Genomic DNA, 24,120 nt, shown 5'->3' on the forward strand with positions numbered 1-24,120 from the left:
GACAAGCATTTTCCCATATTGCCTGTTTTCCTATACTGGTGCTAATGAACGCCTGTGTAAATCCAAATCAGTTTTGTGGACATATCTCATATATATGTTAGTACTGCACATGTTTTGGAGTCCAGTATACGCAACTACAGCAATGCAAAATCATACATATCTCCGTTTCATCTCCACATGTGGGGTAAGGGACATGACTTGGTGGTGGCGGGGTCATTGCACGTCTAAGTTATTTGAGGGTGTCTGGAATGAATGACATACTATTCAGCAAGGGTATGTCCGGTGCAAGTGCACGCTGATGACGATGATGGCTATGAAACTCAGTGTAGGGATGGGGCTGGTCCGGCTACAGATATGCAAATATATGCATTTAGTTTGGTGAATACAATGTAGGGAGCCATTTTATAGACAACTTGCTTTCCACTCTGCATCCAGCTCCAGTATTGTTAGTGGGCTCATCACTTGCTGCTGTTTTTTTAAGCTACATTCATGTATTTTCTTGCAAGTGATTGACAGTCGCGTCCACTGCCATTTTATTTTTTTAAAATAAGGCAGCACTTGGCAGCACCAGTAGTTATTACCGCGACCTCATATGTAAACAAACCACGCGTTCCGCCATGGCATTGTAAGTAAAACTTTTCAATGATTTGCTGTATAACATTACATCTAGAAAAACCCCACTGCACGGGCTTCCTCTTGGGGTGGGCAACCTATGGCACTGCAACTGTTGTGGAACTACACTTCCCAGAATGCGTTGCTGGGATGTGTAGTTCCACGGCATCTCTGTAGTGCTACAGGTTGCCTACCCCTGGACTACCCAATGGGAGCATAAATGTCCAGTTTTAAAAACAATTTGTATCACATCTCTACCGACTCATGGCCCAGTCTGTTGCAAATTGGTGTTATGTAAAAGAGGTACTGTATAACAACAGTTACACCAGAGGTTCTCAAACACGTTCCTCAAGGCACCCCAACGGTCCATGTTTTAGGTTTATCCATGCTTGGCCACAGGTGATTTAATTAGTACCTCAGTAAATTTAATTTAGCCATCTGTGCTGAGCAATGGATACACCTAAAACTTGGACCGTTGGGGTGCCTTGAGGACCGCGTTTGAGAACCTCTGAGTTACACAGTACTTTCTGCAGCTCAAATGGGAGATGTACACTATACACTTCAGGCGATGGGTATGTGTGACCGGCGGTCAGGAGACCGCCGGTCACAATACAGGTGGCGGGATCCCGGCTGTCGGATGGCTGGTGGGAGGATGAGCCACGCAGCGGGCTCGGTGGCTCGTTGCCCTCGCCACAGGTTATATTCCCACTCTATGGGTGTCATGGACACCCACGAGTGGGAATAGCGCTGTTGATCGGCATGCCAGGATTTTCAGATGTCTCTGGAGTGGGGTTACTCAGGACACATAAACGTAACCACACTCCAGAGGCCACGTCTGGTAACATGATAATATTTTTAATCTTTCTAGTCTTACTGGAAAGCTATAGTTGACCATTTACCTTAATTTTAAGGTAAAGTATTAAGTGCAAGTTTCTCTTTCCAATTCTTTTTTATTATAAATGATTAGTAGTAGTGTAAAGGGCCCCATACACTACAGCGACATGTCGGAGGCGAAAGTCGGAGGCGATTTCCCTTGAACCGCTCGGCAGCCTCCCAGGCGGCAGGATCGAACACGATACATCGTATGCGGTCCTTTTGCATACGATGCGATCCCAGCCATGCCTGCAGGATCTGACATATCACGATTGCAGGACTAACGACCTAGGGGCTCCGATCCGATGCTCACGGGACCGCGCATCGGATCGGATGTAAAACGCATCCGATTTGCAACTTTTCATCCGATTTATCGGCCCAAAAGGTCGAAATCGGATGAAATCGGGCATTATCGTTCTAGTGTATGGGGCCCTTTAGAATAACCATATATTAAACGAGGAGATATCTATTTATCCTAAATACATTAACCTTCATAGGCTTTTTGTCTGCTAGCATTCATCCTTTCATTGTCTAATATTGGTGGTCATTCCGAGTTGTTCGCTCGCTAGCAGTTTTTAGCAGCCGCGCAAACGCAATGCCGCCGCCCACAGGGAGTGTATTTTAGCTTAGCAGATGTGCGAACGAAAGGATCGCAGAGCGGCTACAAAATAATTTTGTGCAGTTTCAGAGTAGCTTCAGACCTACTCAGCGCTTGTGATCACTTCAGACTATTCAGTTCCCGTTTTGACGTCACGAACACGCCCTGCGTTCTCCCAGCCACGCCTGCATTTTCCCTGGCACGCCTGGGTTTTTCGAACACTCCCAGAAAACGGTCAGTTGACACCCAGAAACGCCCTCTTCCTGTCAATCACTCTGCGGCCAGCAGTGCGACTGAAAAGCTTCGCTAGACCTTGTGTGAAACTACATCGTTCGTTGCAATTGTACGACGCGCGTGCACATTGCGATGCATGCGCAGAAGTGCCTTTTTTTGCATGATCGCTGCGCAGCGAATGAAAGCAGCTAGCGATCAACTCGGAATGACTCCCATTGTCACAAGATTAATATCTTTACATGTCTGACATTCCCTTACATGCCTGATATTGTCACTATCTTAATACATTTATGTATCTGACATTACCATACATGTCTGTAGGATGTTATCTTCAGCTAGTCAGCTGTACTGCGGGCCACAAAGCAGCATAATAATATAACGCACCCTGGAGTGTTACGGTTTTCTCACTAATGCTGCACTGATGAACAAGTCACACAGGTCATGAAGCAACAGCTACAAAACTGTTCTGAACATCACAAACCAATGGCAGATTCCAGGAACGTCTGCTCTGCTCATAACAGAAGATATGTTTTCTTCATTAAGTAGTAAAAGCCTTGCGGTTTCACTTAACGCCTTCTGTGCCAAGGTTTAGCCATCTTTACACTCCTGTGCTAAGGCATTACGGATCTCCCTAGTATAACCCATCTCTGTACATAATGGTAATAGTGCATTTATTATAACAATAGTCATTGCGGGCAGACATGAGAAGTACTAGCATAGATGAAAGGAGAGGTAGTGAGCACTCACTCTTCAGCTTTGAGCGGACCTTGTTGGCTGTCTTTTTGATGTCCGACATCAGCTCTTCCAAATCTGCCTTGGTTTCTGTGGAGAGAAGCAGCAGGATGAGAATAGGTGATGACAAGCAGCAGCTGTCCTATTATATACAGGAAGAGATAGCAGAGAGGGAGAGTGCTGATAGAGGCGGGAGGGAGGCTCATCGATGTATGGTACAAACGTGACCTACATATTAGGATTAAACTACTGAAAGTTACAGGTATATTTGTGTGAACACTGTGCCGGATGTCATCAGTTGCTGCTTCATTTCAGTATTCATAGGTAAGGTTTTATGATGTAATGTTTTCATGTGTACCACCCTGTTTTTGCCATAGGAGACAATTAAAGAGGAACTCCTTACAGGATCCCCCACTTCATGGGGATCAGTATGATATGCCGGCTGGTGGGATCCCGGCAGTCAGCAGACCGATGCCGGAATCCCGATAGCTGGAATACCAGCGGCAAGCGCAGCGTGTCCCCTCACGGGCTTGCTGCATGGACCACCACTTGAGTGGGGATTACCGACCGCCGCCATTTCACCGGGTGTCGGGATTCCGGCGTCGGTATCCTGACCGCCGGCAAATTGACTGCCTCCCATTTCCTGGATCTCCTGCACACCACCAAGAGCAGGACCCTGCACAGAGATATTTCCCTTCACAGCCTTTAGAACTGTTGATCTTTTAGAATGTCCTCCATTTTGAATTTCCAATTACCAATTCTGAGCCCACATTTAAAGAATAGGTAGTGCATAAATAACCATTTCCTATTAATATTCTCCATTATTTATTAAGTGCCAAGCTGCACACACATAGCCACAATAAATGAAAGATTCAAAGATAAACTATTAACATTAACTAGTTAATGGCTACCCAGGTACCTTTGCCTACTTATGAGGTATTTTTAGGAGGCACCTGAATTGAAAATCAGGAAATATGGCATTCAAATTATGTCATGCTATGCTCAGCACCTGTTACTGATCTTATGTGGTGACAGACATAATAAAGGCATATACCGTGCACACGCAAGCTTCCATGTATAGGTTTTCCTCACACAATGTTTTAGGCCTGAGTGGCAGAAAGGGGGAAGGACAGGGCAGCAAGCCCCAGCCAAGTACAGTAAGGGCATTTTCATGTAACTGTGACTCAAGTAGATGCAGATACATCATCAAACATGCCTTTTATGAGGAGTATCTCTTGCAGTTGCTGGAGGACTGGTGGAACGAAAGACAAAAACACTGATGATTACTACTATCTAGCTGCTTCTGATCAGCTGACTGCATATTGACCACTCACGCGGGCTAGTGTAGCAGCTGAATAAATATGTTTAGGGAGCAGTCCTTACTGGCGCCAAGCAGCTCAGATGCAACAGATTTCACATAAATGTCACCACATTTAGCTATACATACAAAAAAACAGAATTTTGAAAACTGCAATACATCACAAGCGCTAAAAAAACATTAGTGCAACATCACCAGAACGTTCCTTTTAGGTTGGATGAGATGTTTTCTTTATCTGACGTTCTCCTTTGGTTCAGACCATTTAGGTATAGTGACTCCAACAGAGGTAATATGGAATAAAACAGACGTAATAAAAACCAATGTGTAGTAAGTCTTGTGAAAGAACAAGGTAAGTATTAGTGCCTTTTGAGAGGCTTTTTATTCTTCTAGAAGACTTATACAGAATCCAAAGCGTACCCCACTCACACTTTAAGCGGGGATATATAAGCACATCAAGGTTTCTTTCATAGGGATGGTGGCTTCTACCGTTTTTTTATACACCCAGTGTGGATCTCAAGGGGTTCAACCAAGCAAAGCTGTGAGTTATTTAGATGTAAGAAGTTGATGCGTACCCCAACACTCACACTAGGAGGGCAGATGTGAAGCCTATCAAGGTATCTTTTTCTTCTTAGAGTGGAAGTGGCGGTCCTGATGTAGTGTGTTTCAAATCACAGATCAAACCACGACAACTCCAAACAGGATGACATGAAAGAAATGGCAAAAAACAACCAATGTGTAGTACGTTCTATTGATCCTATTGAAAGTTGGTGAGGTGTGGCTTAAGTACCTCTAACTAACTAAAATGATTCCAAAGCGTACCCCACTCACACTCTGAACGGGGACCATAAGGCACATCAAGGTTTCTTTTAGGATACAGACTTTTGCCACTTGTGTTACACCCGGTGTGAGTCTAAAGCAATACAACCAATCAAAGGTGTGATGAGCAATACAGATGCGTACCCCGACACTCACACTCAGAAGGAAGGTGGAAAACCCATCAAGGTATCTTTCTCTCCTTAAGGTAAACAAATGATTTATCAACTATGGCGTACCCCAACTCACAGTTTGAGATACTAGATGACTCCCGTAAAGGTATCTTTAAGGTTCCAAATAGGGAATGGTGTTTCCTGCTTGGGTCTAGTAGTTCTCCATTGTTCCCAAAAAAATTGCAACTCCCACAACAAAAATGGAGGAAGGGGGTTACAGATGTTTATTCACAGTACATGGGAAACAAGGTGACAGGAAACATATAATACGGGAAAAAACATATGCAGCCGCACATGAAACAATGGAATAAAAAATGGCAAAGAGGAATTTTGGAAAACCACTTGCACAGAGGTAAATAAAAATATAAAAAGAAAAAGAAAAGAAAATCCAGATAGTGGCAAGCTACTCACACTCCAGCAGGAGTGTGAGTAGCTTGCCACTATCTGGATTTTCTTTTCTTTTTATTTTTATATTTTTATTTACCTCTGTGCAAGTGGTTTTCCAAAATTCCTCTTTGCCATTTTTTATTCCATTGTTTCATGTGCGGCTGCATATGTTTTTTCCCGTATTATATGTTTCCTGTCACCTTGTTTCCCATGTACTGTGAATAAACATCTGTAACCCCCTTCCTCCATTTTTGTTGTGGGAGTTGCAATTTTTTGGGAACAATGGAGAACTACTAGACCCAAGCAGGAAACACCATTCCCTATTTGGAACCTTAAAGATACCTTTACGGGAGTTATCTAGTATCTCAAACTGTGAGTTGGGGTACGCCATAGTTGATAAATCATTTGTTTACCTTAAGGAGAGAAAGATACCTTGATGGGTTTTCCACCTTCCTTCTGAGTGTGAGTGTCGGGGTACGCATCTGTATTGCTCATCACACCTTTGATTGGTTGTATTGCTTTAGACTCACACCGGGTGTAACACAAGTGGCAAAAGTCTGTATCCTAAAAGAAACCTTGATGTGCCTTATGGTCCCCGTTCAGAGTGTGAGTGGGGTACGCTTTGGAATCATTTTAGTTAGTTAGAGGTACTTAAGCCACACCTCAGCAACTTTCAATAGGATCAATAGAACGTACTACACATTGGTTGTTTTTTGCCATTTCTTTCATGTCATCCTGTTTGGAGTTGTCGTGGTTTGATCTGTGATTTGAAACACACTACATCAGGACCGCCACTTCCACTCTAAGAAGAAAAAGATACCTTGATAGGCTTCACATCTGCCCTCCTAGTGTGAGTGTTGGGGTACGCATCAACTTCTTACATCTAAATAACTCACAGCTTTGCTTGGTTGAACCCCTTGAGATCCACACTGGGTGTATAAAAAACGGTAGAAGCCACCATCCCTATGAAAGAAACCTTGATGTGCTTATATATCCCCGCTTAAAGTGTGAGTGGGGTACGCCTTGGATTCTGTATAGGTCTTCTAGAAGAATAAAAAGCCTCTCAAAAGGCACTAATACTTACCTTGTTCTTTCACAAGACTTACTACACATTGGTTTTTATTACGTCTGTTTTATTCCATATTACCTCTGTTGGAGTCTCTATACCTAAATGGTCTGAACCAAAGGAGAACGTCAGATAAAGAAAACATCTCATCCAACCTAAAAGGAACGTTCTGGTGATGTTGCACTAATGTTTTTTTAGCGCTTGTGATGTATTGCAGTTTTCAAAATTCTGTTTTTTGTAGTGTTGCAGCTATATAATATGGAACCATGTCTGCCGGGAAAATATATATTTGTATTTATAATTTTTTGTTTATGTGTAATTACATTTGACACTGATAATACCAATTTATCTGGTTTGTGTAAGGTTCTCTTCTGCCAGAGATCCCTTTCTAAAAGGCTATAAAACACTTCCAGGCCTCTTAGACTGAGGTCCAGGATAATCAGGAATATACTGTAGGTACCTCTCAAGTGGCATTTGTAGCATCTCAGTGATTCCATGACCCCTCTATTATACCTCAAGATTATAATTACTCTCCATGTCTTCATCATTATTTTTGATTTGAAATACTTAGGCTTTCATCGCATCATGTTGTGCAGCTTCATTCATTTCACTCATTCTTTTAAATTGACCATTCACTTAAATGGAGTTGAGTACTCTGGTTCAGGATTTTCAAATAGCTCCATTGGAATGCGTTCATAGGGCAGGAGAGTTGCCAGAGGTTGATGATTGCCTAATACAGTTATTAGGCCCCTCTATCTGTTGCAGTTCAATCTCTTTCTGGCCTCTTTAATCATCTGACAATTGCAACTTGCATTTCATTATGTGGTTTGCAATATGTGGTATCCTGTAATTGTACTTGATAGTGCATAAAAGCACCTACGTTAATGAATGCTATGTCCTCTTCTGTTTCTTCGCAAACCCTGACTAGAATAAATTAGCCATTGGAATGAATGGGTCATTGGCATGAATGGGAAAACGCAGTACAATGCTGGTGTAAATGCTATTGTTAACCCCTAGTGGATTATGAAAACAGTACTTGGATGGATATGAATGGTCTATGGGGGTCATTCCGACCCGATCGTTCATTGCAGTTTATCGCAGCGCAGCGATGGGGTCGGAACTGAGCATGCGCCGGCCGTCGTTCCCTAGCGATCGCCTCTGCCTGATTGACAGGCAGAGGCGGTCGCTGGGTGGGAAGGGGCAGAAAGGCGGCATTTGGCCGCCGTTTTGGGGGTGCGGCCCGGCCAACGCAGGCATGGCCGGACCGTGCGGAGGGCGGGCCGCAGCGGCTGCGTGACATCACACGCAGCCGAAGCGACCAGGGACAGCGACAAGCAAATCCCGGTCAGCCGTAGGAGCTGCGCTGGCCGGGAGTTACTCAACAAGTACAAAAGCATAAAAGCATCGCCGCTGTGCGATGCTCTTGTACTTGTGCGGGGGGGGACAGACATGCGGGGCGGGCTAGCCCTGTGCTGGGCGTCCCCCCGCATGTCTGCTAACATGATCGTAGCTGTGCTAACTTTAGCACAGCTACGATCAACTTGGAATGACCCCTATATCTGGTGCATTCACACGATATGAATGCGTTAAAATGAGAATAAGACATTTAAAAAAAAATGCTGCAACTCCAAAATGCACAGATGCAAGAATGACAGTAAATGTATATAGATGCTGTACCAGGTTTATGTGAGCGCTATTCCCCATCACAATAGCGAAGGTACCTTTAATACCTTTAATTTACACTGCACAAACTAGTTATGTAAAAAGACTGTAGAACACCATCCCAGTATCCCCTATGGATGTAAGAGAAAAGAGTTTATTTATATGTCATAAAATTAATTAATGATGTCGGTTCCAAAAAAAACTTTGTACCATTAGGTACAGTCTGGGAATTATAGCCCTATCAATAAAAGTACAATAAAAGTACCTATTAAACACTTGGGTTTAGGTGGTCGCACTGATGTAGCTAGAACCCTCAAGAATGGGAACTGGAAGTCAGTAGAATAGATAGATGGTCTGTAGTACAAAGTATCAGTTTAGGCTCACTCTTACATCCCACCACTACTGAGATAACCCACCACACATTCTAACACCACACGCATAAATTCTACTTTCATCTACAATTTCTGGTATTCTAAGGGTTCTCCAAAATCTTGTCAGCACATCCTCATGCCTGTCCCCTTTATCTCGTCTGCCCCTTCACGCCTATTTATGATTATGCATAGCATATAGGAGTCACTGGAGAAGATGCTGCTAGTAACTAGCCCTGGTGCTAAGCTACTATGTGAAGGAGAAATTCCTACCAGGGAATACAAATAGTGGGACCTGCTGAAAGCCATAGCGCAGCCCATTTCCTTGACAAAGTACAAGTGGCATCCGGCATTATTCCCATGATTTACCGGCAGATGGGATGCCATCTGTAAGTATACTGACAGCAGCATCCCGGCAGCGAGTGCGCTCGCCACGCTTCGGGCCCAGTGGCTTGCTTCGCTCTCCACAGGTTCTTTTCGATTCAGGTGGTGGCGTATACTGGGCGGCAGGTGGGATTTTGTGTGTCTGTATTATACCGAATGTCGGGATTCCGGCATTGGACTCCTGAATGCCGGGATCCTGACAGCTGACATTTTAACTGCATCCCCTCTAATCGATATCCACATTAATGCCAAACAGATTCTGCATACACCAGCCATAGAAATGTTACTGATGAACTCATTATCCGCAAACATTTGGAACAAAAACGAAACTAGACTTTCTTCTCTGGTGTTGCAATGCTCGGACTCACAAAGCAATGTATTACTTTAGATGCCTCATTATCTGCAAACACTGCAGTTTCCACAAAGCTGACACTGTCACATCATTTCCAAGAAGAAAGAGTTAAAGATATGAGGAGGAGGCTTTGAAACAGATAATGAAAGAACAGAGAGGGAGGGGGGAGAATATGAACTTGGAGATGACTTGAAGCAAAACTATGGATACAAGATCTGGGTAAATAGATGAAGAAATGAAGGGAACGGGGGAGACTGTGAGAAGGAAGGAGAGAGCAGGGGAGAGGGGCGTATTTTATCTTTGGTAGCAATAGCAGCTCATGGCAGTTCCAGAACCTTAAATAATGTATTGCTTGCCACTAGCACAAAGCTCTACAGGCCCAGCTTACATTCTGCGTACTAATAAATATTATAGGAAGAAGCTATCATGCCGCTCACTAAAGATGTCAAACACATCACGAGAAACCATTAAGATCCCTGCTAAGATGCAGGAAGGAAGTCAACATGTATTTATAGGGCAGATAAGATCTTTGGTGTACACAATAATTTGATATATAATATGCACATGACTGCAGAGAGAAGGGGTCCAACCAAACTGCTAATGACACACCAAAACGATAAAGAAACAGTATGGATGAAGGGATTTACAGCTTTAATAACTATAACGACATAATAAGATGAGTTGAGATTGAAATGCCGGCGTTCAGAATACCGTCCACGGTATCCCGATGGTGAGAATCCCAACAGGAGCTAGGTAAGTATACTTACCTTCCCCCAATGGCCCCCTAACCCTCACTTACAGCAGCCTAAACCTAACTCATCCGCCCCGGATCCTGTCAGTCAGGTTTCCGGCGCCATGCTTGTGATTCTATTTGGGATGCCAGTGTCGGCATTCCGAGTAGTGTCTGGATTCTGGGGTTGGTTTTGCAACTGCCGAGATCACGACCAAAGCAGAGCGAGATAAAGAACCAACCAATCAGCTCTTATTATTTTTCAAACACAGCCTGTAACATGGCAGTTGGAAGCTGATTGGCTGGTACTTATAGCTCTTCACTTTTTCACTCTCCAAGCCTTAATATATCTCCCCTATAATATTTGCACATGTACAGATTTGTCAACATACACCTATCTCCAAAGAACACCGAACAGCCCCATTTAGCGTGACACAGACTTTACTACATAACTGTTCCAAAACACTAATCCTAAATATCTATTTGGGAACTAAGGAGCAACACTGAGGAAAAAGTAGCACAAAAAAAATAAGATTTTACTTACCGATAAATCTATTTCTCGTAGTCCGTAGTGGATGCTGGGGACTCCGTCAGGACCATGGGGAATAGCGGCTCCGCAGGAGACAGGGCACAAAAATAAAGCTTTAGGATCAGGTGGTGTGCACTGGCTCCTCCCCCTATGACCCTCCTCCAAGCCTCAGTTAGGATACTGTGCCCGGACGAGCGTACACAATAAGGAAGGATAATGAATCCCGGGTAAGACTCATACCAGCCACACCAATCACACCGTACAACTTGTGATCTGAACCCAGTTAACAGTATGACAAACGTAGGAGCCTCTGAACAGACGGCTCACAACAATAACAACCCGATTTTTTTGTAACAATAACTATGTACAAGTATTGCAGACAATCCGCACTTGGGATGGGCGCCCAGCATCCACTACGGACTACGAGAAATAGATTTATCGGTAAGTAAAATCTTATTTTCTCTGACGTCCTAAGTGGATGCTGGGGACTCCGTCAGGACCATGGGGATTATACCAAAGCTCCCAAACGGGCGGGAGAGTGCGGATGACTCTGCAGCACCGAATGAGAGAACTCCAGGTCCTCTTTAGCCAGGGTATCAAATTTGTAGAATTTTACAAACGTGTTCTCCCCCGACCACGTAGCTGCTCGGCAGAGTTGTAATGCCGAGACCCCCCGGGCAGCCGCCCAGGATGAGCCCACTTTCCTTGTGGAATGGGCCTGGACAGATTTTGGTTGTGGCAAGCCTGCCACAGAATGTGCAAGTTGAATTGTGCTACAAATCCAACGAGCAATCGTCTGCTTAGAAGCAGGAGCACCCAGCTTGTTGGGTGCATACAATATAAACAGCGAGTCAGACTTTCTGACTCCAGCCGTTCTTGAAATATATATTTTCAATGCCCGGACCACGTCCAACAACTTGGAATCCTCCAAATCGTTAGTAGCCGCAGGCACCACAATAGGCTGGTTCAGGTGAAACGCTGACACCACCTTAGGCAGAAAATGAGGACGCGTCCGCAGTTCTGCCCTGTCCGAATGGAAAATCAGATATGGGCTTTTATAGGATAAAGCCGCCAATTCTGACACTCTCCTGGCTGAAGCCAGGGCCAGTAGCATGGTTACTTTCCATGTAAGATATTTCAAATCCGCCGATTTGAGTGGCTCAAACCAATGGGATTTGAGAAAATCCAAAACTACATTAAGGTCCCACGGAGCCACTGGGGGCACAACCGGGGGCTGTATATGTAGTACTCCTTTTACAAAAGTCTGGACTTCAGGAACTGAAGCCAATTCTTTCTGGAAGAAAATCGACAGGGCCGAAATTTGAACCTTAATGGACCCCAATTTGAGGCCCATAGACAATCCTGTTTGCAGGAAATGTAGGAATCGACCCAATTGAAATTCCTCCGTGGGGGCCTTCCTGGCCTCACACCACGCAACATATTTTCTCCAAATGCGGTGATAATGTTGTGCAGTCACCTCCTTCCTGGCTTTTACCAGTGTAGGAATGACCTCTTCCGGAATGCCTTTTTCCCTTAGAATTCGGCGTTCAACCGCCACGCCGTCAAACGCAGCCGCGGTAAGTCTTGGAATAGACACGGTCCCTGCTGAAGCAGGTCCCGTCTTAGAGGTAGAGGCCACGGATCCTCCGTGAGCATCTCTTGAAGTTCCGGGTACCAAGTTCTTCTTGGCCAATCCGGAGCCACGAGTATCGTTCTTACTCCCCTTTGCCGTATAATTCTCAGTACTTTTGGTATGAGAGGCAGAGGAGGGAACACATACACTGACTGGAACACCCACGGTGTTACCAGAGCGTCCACAGCTATTGCCTGAGGGTCTCTTGACCTGGCGCAATACCTGTCCAGTTTTTTGTTGAGGCGGGACGCCATCATATCCACCTTTGGTTTTTCCCAACGGTTCACAATCATGTGGAAGACTTCTGGATGAAGTCCCCACTCTCCCGGGTGTAGATCGTGTCTGCTGAGGAAGTCTGCTTCCCAGTTGTCCACTCCCGGAATGAACACTGCTGACAGTGCTATCACATGATCTTCCGCCCAGCGAAGAATCCTTGCAGCTTCTGCCATTGCTGTCCTGCTTCTTGTGCCGCCCTGTCTGTTTACGTGGGCGACTGCCGTGATGTTGTCCGACTGGATCAACACCGGCTGACCCTGAAGCAGGGGTTTTGCCAGACTTAGAGCATTGTAAATCGCTCTTAGCTCCAGTATATTTATGTGAAAAGACATCTGCAGGCTTGACCATACTCCCTGGAAGTTTCTTCCCTGTGTGACCGCTCCCCAGCCTCTCAGACTGGCATCCGTGGTCACCAGGACCCAGTCCTGTATGCCGAATCTGCGGCCCTCTAACAGATAAGCACTCTGCAACCACCACAGAAGAGACACCCTTGTCCGTGGTGATAAGGTTATCCGCTGGTGCATCTGCAGATGCGATCCGGACCATTTGTCCAACAGATCCCACTGAAAAGTTCGTGTGTGGAATCTGCCGAATGGAATCGCTTCGTAAGAAGCCACCATCTTTCCCAGGACTCTTGTGCATTGATGCACAGACACTTTTCCTGGTTTTAGGAGGTTCCTGACAAGTTTGGATAACTCCTTGGCTTTCTCCTCCGGAAGAAACACCTTTTTCTGAACCATGTCCAGAATCATTCCCAGGAACAGCAGACGTGTTGTCGGTGTCAACTGAGATTTTGGAAAATTCAGAATCCACCCGTGTTGTTGCAGCACTAATCGGGTTAGTGCTACTCCATCCTCCAGCTGTTCTCTGGACCTTGCCCTTATCAGGAGATCGTCCAAGTAAGGGATAATTAATACGCCTCTTCTTCGAAGAAGAATCATCATTTCGGCCATTACCTTGGTAAAGACCCGAGGTGCCGTGGACAATCCAAACGGCAGCGTCTGAAACTGATAATGACAGTTTTGCACCACGAACCTGAGGTACCCTTGATGTGAAGGGCAAATTGGGACATGCAGGTAAGCATCCTTTATGTCCAGGGACACCATAAAGTCCCCTTCTTCCAGATTCGCTATCACTGCTCTGAGTGACTCCATCTTGAATTTGAATTTCTGTATGTACAGGTTCAAAGATTTCAGATTTAGAATAGGTCTTACCGAGCCGTCCGGCTTCGGTACCACAAATAGCGTGGAGTAATACCCTTTTCCTTGTTGTAGGAGGGGTACCTTGACTATCACCTGCTGAGAAAACAGCTTGTGAATGGCTTCCAATACCGTCGCCCTGTCTGAGGGAGATGTTGGCAAAGCAGACTTTAGGAACCGGCGAGGGGGAGACTTCTCAAATTCCAACCTGTAACCCTGAGATACTACCTGCAGGATCCAGGGGTCCACCTGTGAGCAAGCCCACTGTGCGCTGAAATTCTTGAGTCGACCCCCCACCGCTCCTGAGTCCGCTTGTAAAGCCCCAGCGTCATGCTGAGGGCTTTGCAGAACCCTGGGAGGGCTTCTGTTCCTGGGCAGGGGCAGCTTGCTGTCCTCTCTTACCCCTTCCTCTGCCCCGGGGCAGATATGACTGTCCTTTTGCCCGCTTGTTCTTATAGGACCGAAAGGACTGCGGCTGAAAAGACGGTGTCTTTTTCTGTTGGGAGGGGGTCTGAGGTAAAAAGGTGGATTTTCCGGCAGTTGCCGTGGCCACCAGATCCGATAGACCGACGCCAAATAATTCCTCCCCTTTATACGGCAATATTTCTATATGTCGTTTAGAATCCGCATCACCTGACCACTGTCGCGTCCATAAACTTCTTCTGGCAGATATGGACATCGCATTTACTCTCGATGCCAGAGTGCAAATATCCCTCTGAGCATCTCGCATATAAAGAAAAGCATCCTTTAATTGCTCTATAGTCAATAAAATACTGTCCCTATCCAGGGTATCAATATTTTCAGTCAGGGAATCCGACCAGACCACCCCAGCACTGCACATCCAGGCTGAGGCGATGGCTGGTCGCAGTATAACACCAGTATGTGTGTATATACTTTTTAGGGTAGTTTCCAGCCTCCTATCAGCTGGATCCTTGAGGGCGGCCGTATCAGGAGACGGTAACGCCACTTGTTTTGATAAGCGTGTGAGCGCCTTATTCACCCTAGGGGGTGTTTCCCAGCGCGCCCTAACCTCTGGCGGGAAAGGGTATAATGCCAATAACTTTTTTGAAATTAGCACTTTTCTATCTGGGTTAACCCACGCTTCATCACACACATCATTCAATTCCTCTGATTCAGGAAAAACTACAGGTAGTTTTTTCACCCCCCACATAATACCCCTTTTTGTGGTACTTGCAGTATCAGAGATATGCAAAGCCTCCTTCATTGCCGTGATCATATAACGTGTGGCCCTACTTGAAAATACGTTTGTTTCTTCACCGTCGACACTAGATTCAGTGTCCGTGTCTGGGTCTGTGTCGACCGACTGAGGTAAAGGGCGTTTTACAGCCCCTGACGGTGTCTGAGACGCCTGGGCAGGTACCAACTGGTTTTCCGGCCGTCTCATGTCGTCAACTGATTTTTGTAATGTGCTGACATTATCACGTAATTCCATAAACAAAGCCATCCATTCCGGTGTCGACTCCCTGGGAGGTGACATCACCATTATCGGCAATTGCTCTGCCTCCACACCAACATCGTCCTCATACATGTCGACACACACGTACCGACACACAGCAGACACACAGGGAATGCTCTTATCGAAGACAGGACCCCACTAGCCCTTTGGGGAGACAGAGGGAGAGTTTGCCAGCACACACCCAAGCGCTATAATATATATGGGAACAACCTTATATAAGTGTTGTATCCTTATAGCAGCTTAAATATATAAAATATCGCCAAAAAAAGTGCCCCCCCTCTCTGTTTTACCCTGTTTCTGTAGTGCAGTGCAGGGGAGAGTCCTGGGAGCCTTCCTCACAGCGGAGCTGAGCAGGAAAATGGCGCTGTGTGCTGAGGAGAATAAGCCCCGCCCCCTATTCCGGCGGGCTTTTCTCCCGGAGTTTGAGATATCTGGCATGGGTTTAATACATCCATATAGCCTCAAGGGCTATATGTGATGTATTTTTTAGCCATAAAAGGTATTATACATTGCTGCCCAGGGCGCCCCCAGCAGCGCCCTGCACCCTCCGTGACCTAAGGTGTGAAGTGTGTGACAACAATGGCGCACAGCTGCAGTGCTGTGCGCTACCTTCATGAAGACTGAAAAGCCTTCTGCCGCCGGTTTCTGGACATTCAATCTTCAGCATCTGCAAGGGGGGTCGGCGGCGCGGCTCCGGGACGAACCCCAGGGTGAGACCTGTGTTCCGACTCCCTCTGGAGCTAATGGTGTCCAGTAGCCTAAGAAGCCAATCCATCCTGCACGCAGGTGAGTTGAACTTCTCTCCCCTAAGTCCCTCGATGCAGTGAGCCTGTTGCCAGCAGGACTCACTGAACATAAAAAACCTAAAAACTTTTTCTAAGCAGCTCCTTAAGAGAGCCACCTAGATTGCACCCTGCTCGGACGGGCACAAAAACCTAACTGAGGCTTGGAGGAGGGTCATAGGGGGAGGAGCCAGTGCACACCACCTGATCCTAAAGCTTTATTTTTGTGCCCTGTCTCCTGCGGAGCCGCTATTCCCCATGGTCCTGACGGAGTCCCCAGCATCCACTTAGGACGTCAGAGAAAACTATAACCTACGGTAGCAGAAAAAAGTATCAGGTATGATGCAGGTCCAACAGGAGCGACCCTCGACATCTGTGACTACATACCAATTCCTTTGCAACAAAAAGCCTAGACTCAAGGGGGTAGTATATTTACTGAAGTGCCGGTTTACTGAAGCAACCAATCAGATTCTAGCTATTATCTTCTAGAAAGTGCTAGATAAGTGATAAGTAGAGTCTGATTATGTGCTATGGGCAACATCTCCACTTCTAAAAACCTGCACATTAGTAAATATACCCCAAGATCTATGAAAAAGAAGTAACGTTGAGGAAAATGTATGACGCACGGGAATCACACCAGGCTTCTCACACCACATGGCAGAAAAGGGATAATTGTATGAGGGCAAATCTGTGTGTAATCAAATCACCAAGATCTAAATGACCCAACTGGTGAGAATTGTCCACCGGCTGTGACTAACTGTAAGTCCAAAAACAGGAAAGGAATTACATAACCGATAATAAATCAAATAGTAATGTGATGTCCCACCCCTGTATACGGGTACGCATATTGTAACCTAAGTATGCCCATGCTATAAAATATATTTTCTGTGTAATCAGAGATGCTTACAGTATTGGCGTTAGTAGTGATGGACAACAAGTGGCTTTCAAGACTCCACCTATTGGTTTGGTCATGAGGCATATAATAAGACTGAATTTGGGTTTATTGTTTTGCATGGAGCATCTGCCTCCAGCATCATGTGACTTCCTCTACATCACATGTCATTCGTCTCTGCAAAACGCAGGGTCAAATGCAGAACACCTGAGATCAGAGGAGGAGGACCGTGCAGTCTGCAGTCTCTTCCTCCAGAGCAAATAGCTGCATGATTCTAGCTTAGTTTGATAAAGACAGACATGGGGGTATATGCAATTGCGGTTGAATTGCCGCAAATGTCGAAAAACGGGGCATTTTCGACAAAAAAAACCTGTCGAATTGGATTAGACAATGCAATACAGTACTTTTCGACAAAAAACCTGCCGTTTCAGATTCGACTTTTTGCAATTCGACATTTCTCAAATTCGACATGTCTGCAATGGTAAAAATGCGGCTTTTCGACAAAAAGTATATTCAATTGAAGAATGTTGATTCGACAACATTGCTTTTCGACAGTCATTTCGTCAATTTCATTCCGCCTCATTTTGCTGTCGTGATCTAATAATATTTTTTAAAAACATGTTTTTTGTTTTTTGTTTTTTTGATTGCTAATAGCATATCTATTTATATTAGAAGGGATTATCTACTTGGTTTGTCTATTTAGGAGCCACAAGTATTATTTAATATATTTTTTAAAAGAATATATATATTTTTTTTTACTGACTAAAATAATGGGGGTCATTCCGAGTTGTTAGCTCGTTATTTTTTTCTCGCAACGGAGCGATTAGTCGCTAATGCGCATGCGCAATGTCCGCAGTGCGACTGCGCCAAGTAAATTTGCTATGCAGTTAGGTATTTTACTCACGGCATTACGAGGTTTTTTCTTCGTTCTGGTGATCGTAGTGTGATTGACAGAAAGTGGGTGTTTCTGGGCGGAAACTGGCCGTTTTATGGGAGTGTGTGAAAAAACGCTACCGTTTCTGGGAAAAACGCAGGAGTGGCTGGAGAAACGGGGGAGTGTCTGGGCGAACGCTGGGTGTGTTTGTGACGTCAAACCAGGAACGACAAGCACTGAACTGATCGCACTGGCAGAGTAAGTCTCGAGCTACTCAGAAACTGCACAAAGAAGTCTTTTTGCAATATTGCGAATCTTTCGTTCGCAATTTTGATAAGCTAAGATTCACTCCCAGTAGGCGGCGGCTTAGCGTGTGCAAAGCTGCTAAAAGCAGCTTGCGAGCGAACAACTCGGAATGACCCCCAATATGGAGAGATCAGTGCATATTTTTCAGTGGGAAAGGGTGGGAATGGGTTAAAATTCCAGAAAAAAAATGCGTGTGGTCCCCCCTCCTAAGCATAACCAGCCTCGGGCTCTTTGTAAAAATACGGGGGGGGGGGGGGGGGGGAGAAATGACATGGGATCCCCCGTATTTTAACAACCAGCACCGGGCTCTGCGTCCGGTCCTGGTGCCAAAAATATGGGGGACAAAACACGTAGGGGTCCCCCGTATTTTTAACACCAGCACCGGGCTCCACTAGACAGAGAGATAATGCAACAGCCGGGGGACACTTTTATATAGGTCCCTGCGGCCCTTGCATTAAATCACTAACTAGTCACCACTGGCCGGGGTACCCTGGAGGAGTGCGGACCCCTTAAATCAAAGGGTCCCCCCCTCCAGCCACCCAAGGGCCAGGGGTGAAGCCCGAGGCTGCCCCCCCCCATCCAAGGGCGGCGGATGGGAGGCTGATAGCCAAGTGTCAAAAAAAAGAATATTGTTTTTTGTAGCAGAACTACAAGTCCCAGCAAGCCTCCCCGCAAGCTGGTACTTGGAGAACCACAAGTACCAGCATGCGGGGGGAAACGGGCCTACTGGTACCTGTAGTTCTACTACAAAAAAATACCCAAATAAAAACAGTACACACACACACACACACCGGGACAGTATAACTTTATTACATACATGCACACCAACATACACACATACTTACCTATGTTGACACGAAGGCTCGGTCCCCTTCTCCACGTAGAATCCACGGGGTACCTGTAAATAAGATTTTACTTACCGATAAATCTATTTCTCGGAGTCCGTAGTGGATGCTGGGGTTCCTGAAAGGACCATGGGGAATAGCGGCTCCGCAGGAGACAGGGCACAAAAAGTAAAGCTTTTCCAGATCAGGTGGTGTGCACTGGCTCCTCCCCCTATGACCCTCCTCCAGACTCCAGTTAGGTACTGTGCCCGGACGAGCGTACACAATAAGGGAGGATTTTGAATCCCGGGTAAGACTCATACCAGCCACACCAATCACACCGTACAACTTGTGATCTAAACCCAGTTAACAGTATGATAACAGCGGAGCCTCTGAAAGATGGCTTCCTTCAACAATAACCCGAATTTGTTAACAATAACTATGTACAATTATTGCAGATAATCCGCACTTGGGATGGGCGCCCAGCATCCACTACGGACTCCGAGAAATAGATTTATCGGTAAGTAAAATCTTATTTTCTCTATCGTCCTAGTGGATGCTGGGGTTCCTGAAAGGACCATGGGGATTATACCAAAGCTCCCAAACGGGCGGGAGAGTGCGGATGACTCTGCAGCACCGAATGAGAGAACTCCAGGTCCTCCTTAGCCAGAGTATCAAATTTGTAAAATTTTACAAACGTGTTCTCCCCTGACCACGTAGCTGCTCGGCAAAGTTGTAATGCCGAGACCCCTCGGGCAGCCGCCCAAGATGAGCCCACCTTCCTTGTGGAGTGGGCCTTTACAGATTTAGGCTGTGGCAGGCCTGCCACAGAATGTGCAAGTTGGATTGTGCTACAGATCCAACGAGCAATCGTCTGCTTAGACGCAGGAGCACCCATCTTGTTGGGTGCATACAATATAAACAACGAGTCAGATTTTCTGACTCCAGCTGTCCTTGCAATATATATTTTTAATGCTCTGACAACGTCCAGTAACTTGGAGTCCTCCAAGTCACTTGTAGCCGCAGGCACTACAATAGGCTGGTTCAGATGAAATGCTGACACCACCTTAGGGAGAAAATGCGGACGAGTCCGCAGTTCTGCCCTGTCCGAATGGAAAATCAGATATGGGCTTTTGTAAGATAAAGCTGCCAGTTCTGACACTCTCCTGGCCGAAGCCAGGGCTAGAAGCATGGTCACTTTCCATGTGAGATATTTCAAATCCACCTTTTTTAGTGGTTCAAACCAATGAGATTTTAGAAAGTCCAAAACCACATTGAGATCCCACGGTGCCACTGGAGGCACCACAGGAGGCTGTATATGCAGCACTCCCTTAACAAAGGTCTGGACTTCAGGGACTGAAGCCAATTCTTTTTGAAAGAAAATCGACAGGGCCGAAATTTGAACCTTAATAGATCCCAATTTGAGACCCATAGACAATCCTGATTGCAGGAAATGTAGGAATCGACCCAGTTGAAATTCCTCCGTCGGAGCACTCCGATCTTCGCACCACGCAACATATTTTCGTCAAATTCGGTGATAATGTTGCACGGTTACTTCCTTCCTTGCTTTAATCAAAGTAGGAATGACTTCTTCCGGCATGCCTTTTTCCTTTAGGATCCGGCGTTCAACCGCCATGCCGTCAAACGCAGCCGCGGTAAGTCTTGAAACAGACAGGGACCCTGCTGAAGCAAGTCCCTCCTTAGAGGTAGAGGCCACGGATCTTCCGTGATCATCTCTTGAAGTTCCGGGTACCAAGTCCTTCTTGGCCAATCCGGAACCACTAGTATCGTTCTTACGCCTCTTTGCCGTATAATTCTCAATACTTTTGGTATGAGAGGCAGAGGAGGAAACACATACACCGACTGGTACACCCAAGGCGTTACCAGCGCGTCCACAGCTATTGCCTGCGGATCTCTTGACCTGGCGCAATACCTGTCCAGTTTTTTGTTGAGGCGAGACGCCATCATGTCCACCATTGGTCTTTCCCAACGGGTTACCAGCATGTGGAAGACTTCTGGATGAAGTCCCCACTCTCCCGGGTGAAGATCGTGTCTGCTGAGGAAGTCTGCTTCCCAGTTGTCCACTCCCGGGATGAACACTGCTGACAGTGCTATCACATGATTCTCTGCCCAGCGAAGAATCCTTGCAGCTTCTGCCATTGCACTCCTGCTTCTTGTGCCGCCCTGTCTGTTCACATGGGCGACTGCCGTGATGTTGTCCGACTGGATCAACACCGGTTTTCCCTGAAGCAGAGGTTCTGCCTGGCTTAGAGCATTGTAGATTGCTCTTAGTTCCAGAATGTTTATGTGAAGAGACGTTTCCAGGCTCGTCCATACTCCCTGGAAGTTTCTTCCTTGTGTGACTGCTCCCCAGCCTCTCAGGCTGGCGTCCGTGGTCACCAGGATCCAATCCTGTATGCCGAATCTGCGGCCCTCCAATAGATGAGCACTCTGCAACCACCACAGAAGAGACACCCTTGTCCTTGGAGACAGGGTTATCCGCAGGTGCATCTGAAGATGCGACCCTGACCATTTGTCCAACAGATCCCTTTGGAAAATTCTTGCGTGGAATCTGCCGAATGGAATTGCTTCGTAAGAAGCCACCATTTTTCCCAGGACTCTTGTGCATTGATGTACAGACACCTTTCCTGGTTTTAGGAGGTTCCTGACAAGCTCGGATAACTCCTTGGCTTTTTCCTCCGGGAGAAAAACCTTTTTCTGAACCGTGTCCAGAATCATCCCTAGGAACAGCAGACGAGTTGTCGGCATTAACTGGGATTTTGGAATATTCAGAATCCACCCGTGCTGTTTTAGCACTTCTTGAGACAGTGCTAATCCCATCTCTAGCTGTTCTCTGGACCTTGCTCTTATTAGGAGATCGTCCAAGTATGGGATAATTAATATGCCTTTTCTTCGAAGAAGAATCATCATCTCGGCCATTACCTTTGTAAAGACCCGAGGTGCCGTGGACAATCCGAACGGCAGCGTCTGAAACTGATAGTGACAGTTTTGTACAACGAACCTGAGGTACCCCTGGTGTGAGGGGTAAATTGGAACGTGGAGATACGCATCCTTGATGTCCAAGGATACCATAAAATCCCCCTCTTCCAGGTTCGCTATCACTGCTCTGAGTGACTCCATTTTGAACTTGAACTTCTTTATGTACAGGTTCAAGGACTTCAGATTTAGAATAGGCCTTACCGAGCCATCCGGCTTCGGTACCACAAAAAGAGTGGAATAATACCCCTTCCCTTGTTGTAGAAGAGGTACCTTGACTATCACCTGCTGAGAGTACAGCTTGTGAATGGCTTCCAAAACCGTCTCCCTTCCGGAGGGGGACGTTGGTAAAGCAGACTTCAGGAAAAGGCGAGGTGGATCTGTCTCTAATTCCAACCTGTACCCCTGAGATATTATCTGCAGGATCCAGGGATCTACTTGCGAGTGAGCCCACTGCGCGCTGTAATTTTTGAGACGACCGCCCACCGTCCCCGAGTCCGCTTGAGAAGCCCCAGCGTCATGCTGAGGCTTTTGTAGAAGCCGGGGAGGGCTTCTGTTCCTGGGAAGGAGCTGCCTGTTGCTGTCTCTTCCCTCGACCTCTGCCTCGTGACAGATATGAATAGCCCTTTGCTCTCTTATTTTTAAAGGAACGAAAGGGCTGCGGTTGAAAAGTCGGTGCCTTTTTCTGTTGGGGAGTGACTTGAGGTAGAAAGGTGGATTTCCCGGCTGTAGCCGTGGCCACCAAATCTGATAGACCGACTCCAAATAACTCCTCCCCTTTATACGGCAAAACTTCCATATGCCGTTTTGAATCCGCATCGCCTGTCCACTGTCGCGTCCATAAAGCTCTTCTGGCCGAAATGGACATAGCACTTACCCGTGATGCCAGTGTGCAGATATCCCTCTGTGCATCACGCATATAAAGAAATGCATCCTTTATTTGTTCTAACGACAGTAAAATATTGTCCCTGTCCAGGGTATCAATATTTTCAATCAGGGACTCTGACCAAACTACCCCAGCACTGCACATCCAGGCAGTCGCTATAGCTGGTCGTAGTATAACACCTGCATGTGTGTATATACTTTTTTGGATATTTTCCATCCTCCTATCTGATGGATCTTTAAGTGCGGCCGTCTCAGGAGAGGGTAACGCCACTTGTTTAGATAAGCGTGTTAGCGCCTTGTCCACCCTAGGAGATGTTTCCCAGCGCTCCCTAACCTCTGGCGGGAAAGGGTATAATGCCAATAATTTCTTTGAAATTTTCAGCTTTTTATCAGGAGCAACCCACGCTTCATTACACACGTCATTTAATTCTTCTGATTCAGGAAAAACTATAGGTAGTTTTTTCACACCCCACATAATACCCTGTTTAGTGGTACCTGTAGTATCAGCTAAATGTAACGCCTCCTTCATTGCCAAAATCATATAACGTGTGGCCCTACTGGAAAATACGGTTGATTCGTCACCGTCACCACTGGAGTCAGTGCCTGTGTCTGGGTCTGTGTCGACCGACTGAGGCAAAGGGCGTTTTACAGCCCCTGACGGTGTTTGAGTCGCCTGGACAGGCACTAATTGATTGTCCGGCCGTCTCATGTCGTCAAACGACTGCTTTAGCGTGTTGACACTATCCCGTAGTTCCATAAATAAAGGCATCCATTCTGGTGTCGACTCCCTAGGGGGTGACATCCTCATATTTGGCAATTGCTCCGCCTCCACACCAATATCGTCCTCATACATGTCGACACACACGTACCGACACACAGCAGACACACAGGGAATGCTCCTAACGAAGACAGGACCCACTAGCCCTTTGGGGAGACAGAGGGAGAGTTTGCCAGCACACACCAAAAGCGCTATATATATAACAGGGATAGCCTTATAATAAGTGCTCCCTTATAGCTGCTTTATATATATATAAAAATATCGCCATAAATTTGCCCCCCCTCTCTGTTTTACCCTGTTTCTGTAGTGCAGTGCAGGGGAGAGACCTGGGAGCCGTCCTGACCAGCGGAGCTGTGAGAGGAAATG

At 46.2% G+C, this 24,120-nt stretch overlaps 1 protein-coding gene across 3 annotated transcripts in view; it reads right to left on the reverse strand.

The window, feature by feature from the left end:
* The window catches only part of STX1A (syntaxin 1A), a 274,869-nt gene that overhangs the window by 36,450 nt on the left and 214,299 nt on the right, over positions 1-24,120 (reverse strand). For all 3 annotated transcript variants that reach the window (XM_063956166.1, XM_063956167.1, XM_063956168.1), the window contains exon 4: positions 3,065-3,139. In XM_063956166.1, coding sequence (XP_063812236.1) covers positions 3,065-3,139 — 75 coding nt within the window. The remainder of the gene's footprint in view (positions 1-3,064; positions 3,140-24,120) is intronic.

The sequence above is a fragment of the Pseudophryne corroboree genome, chromosome 2, assembly GCF_028390025.1.
Source record: "Pseudophryne corroboree isolate aPseCor3 chromosome 2, aPseCor3.hap2, whole genome shotgun sequence".
NCBI lineage: Eukaryota > Metazoa > Chordata > Amphibia > Anura > Myobatrachidae > Pseudophryne > Pseudophryne corroboree.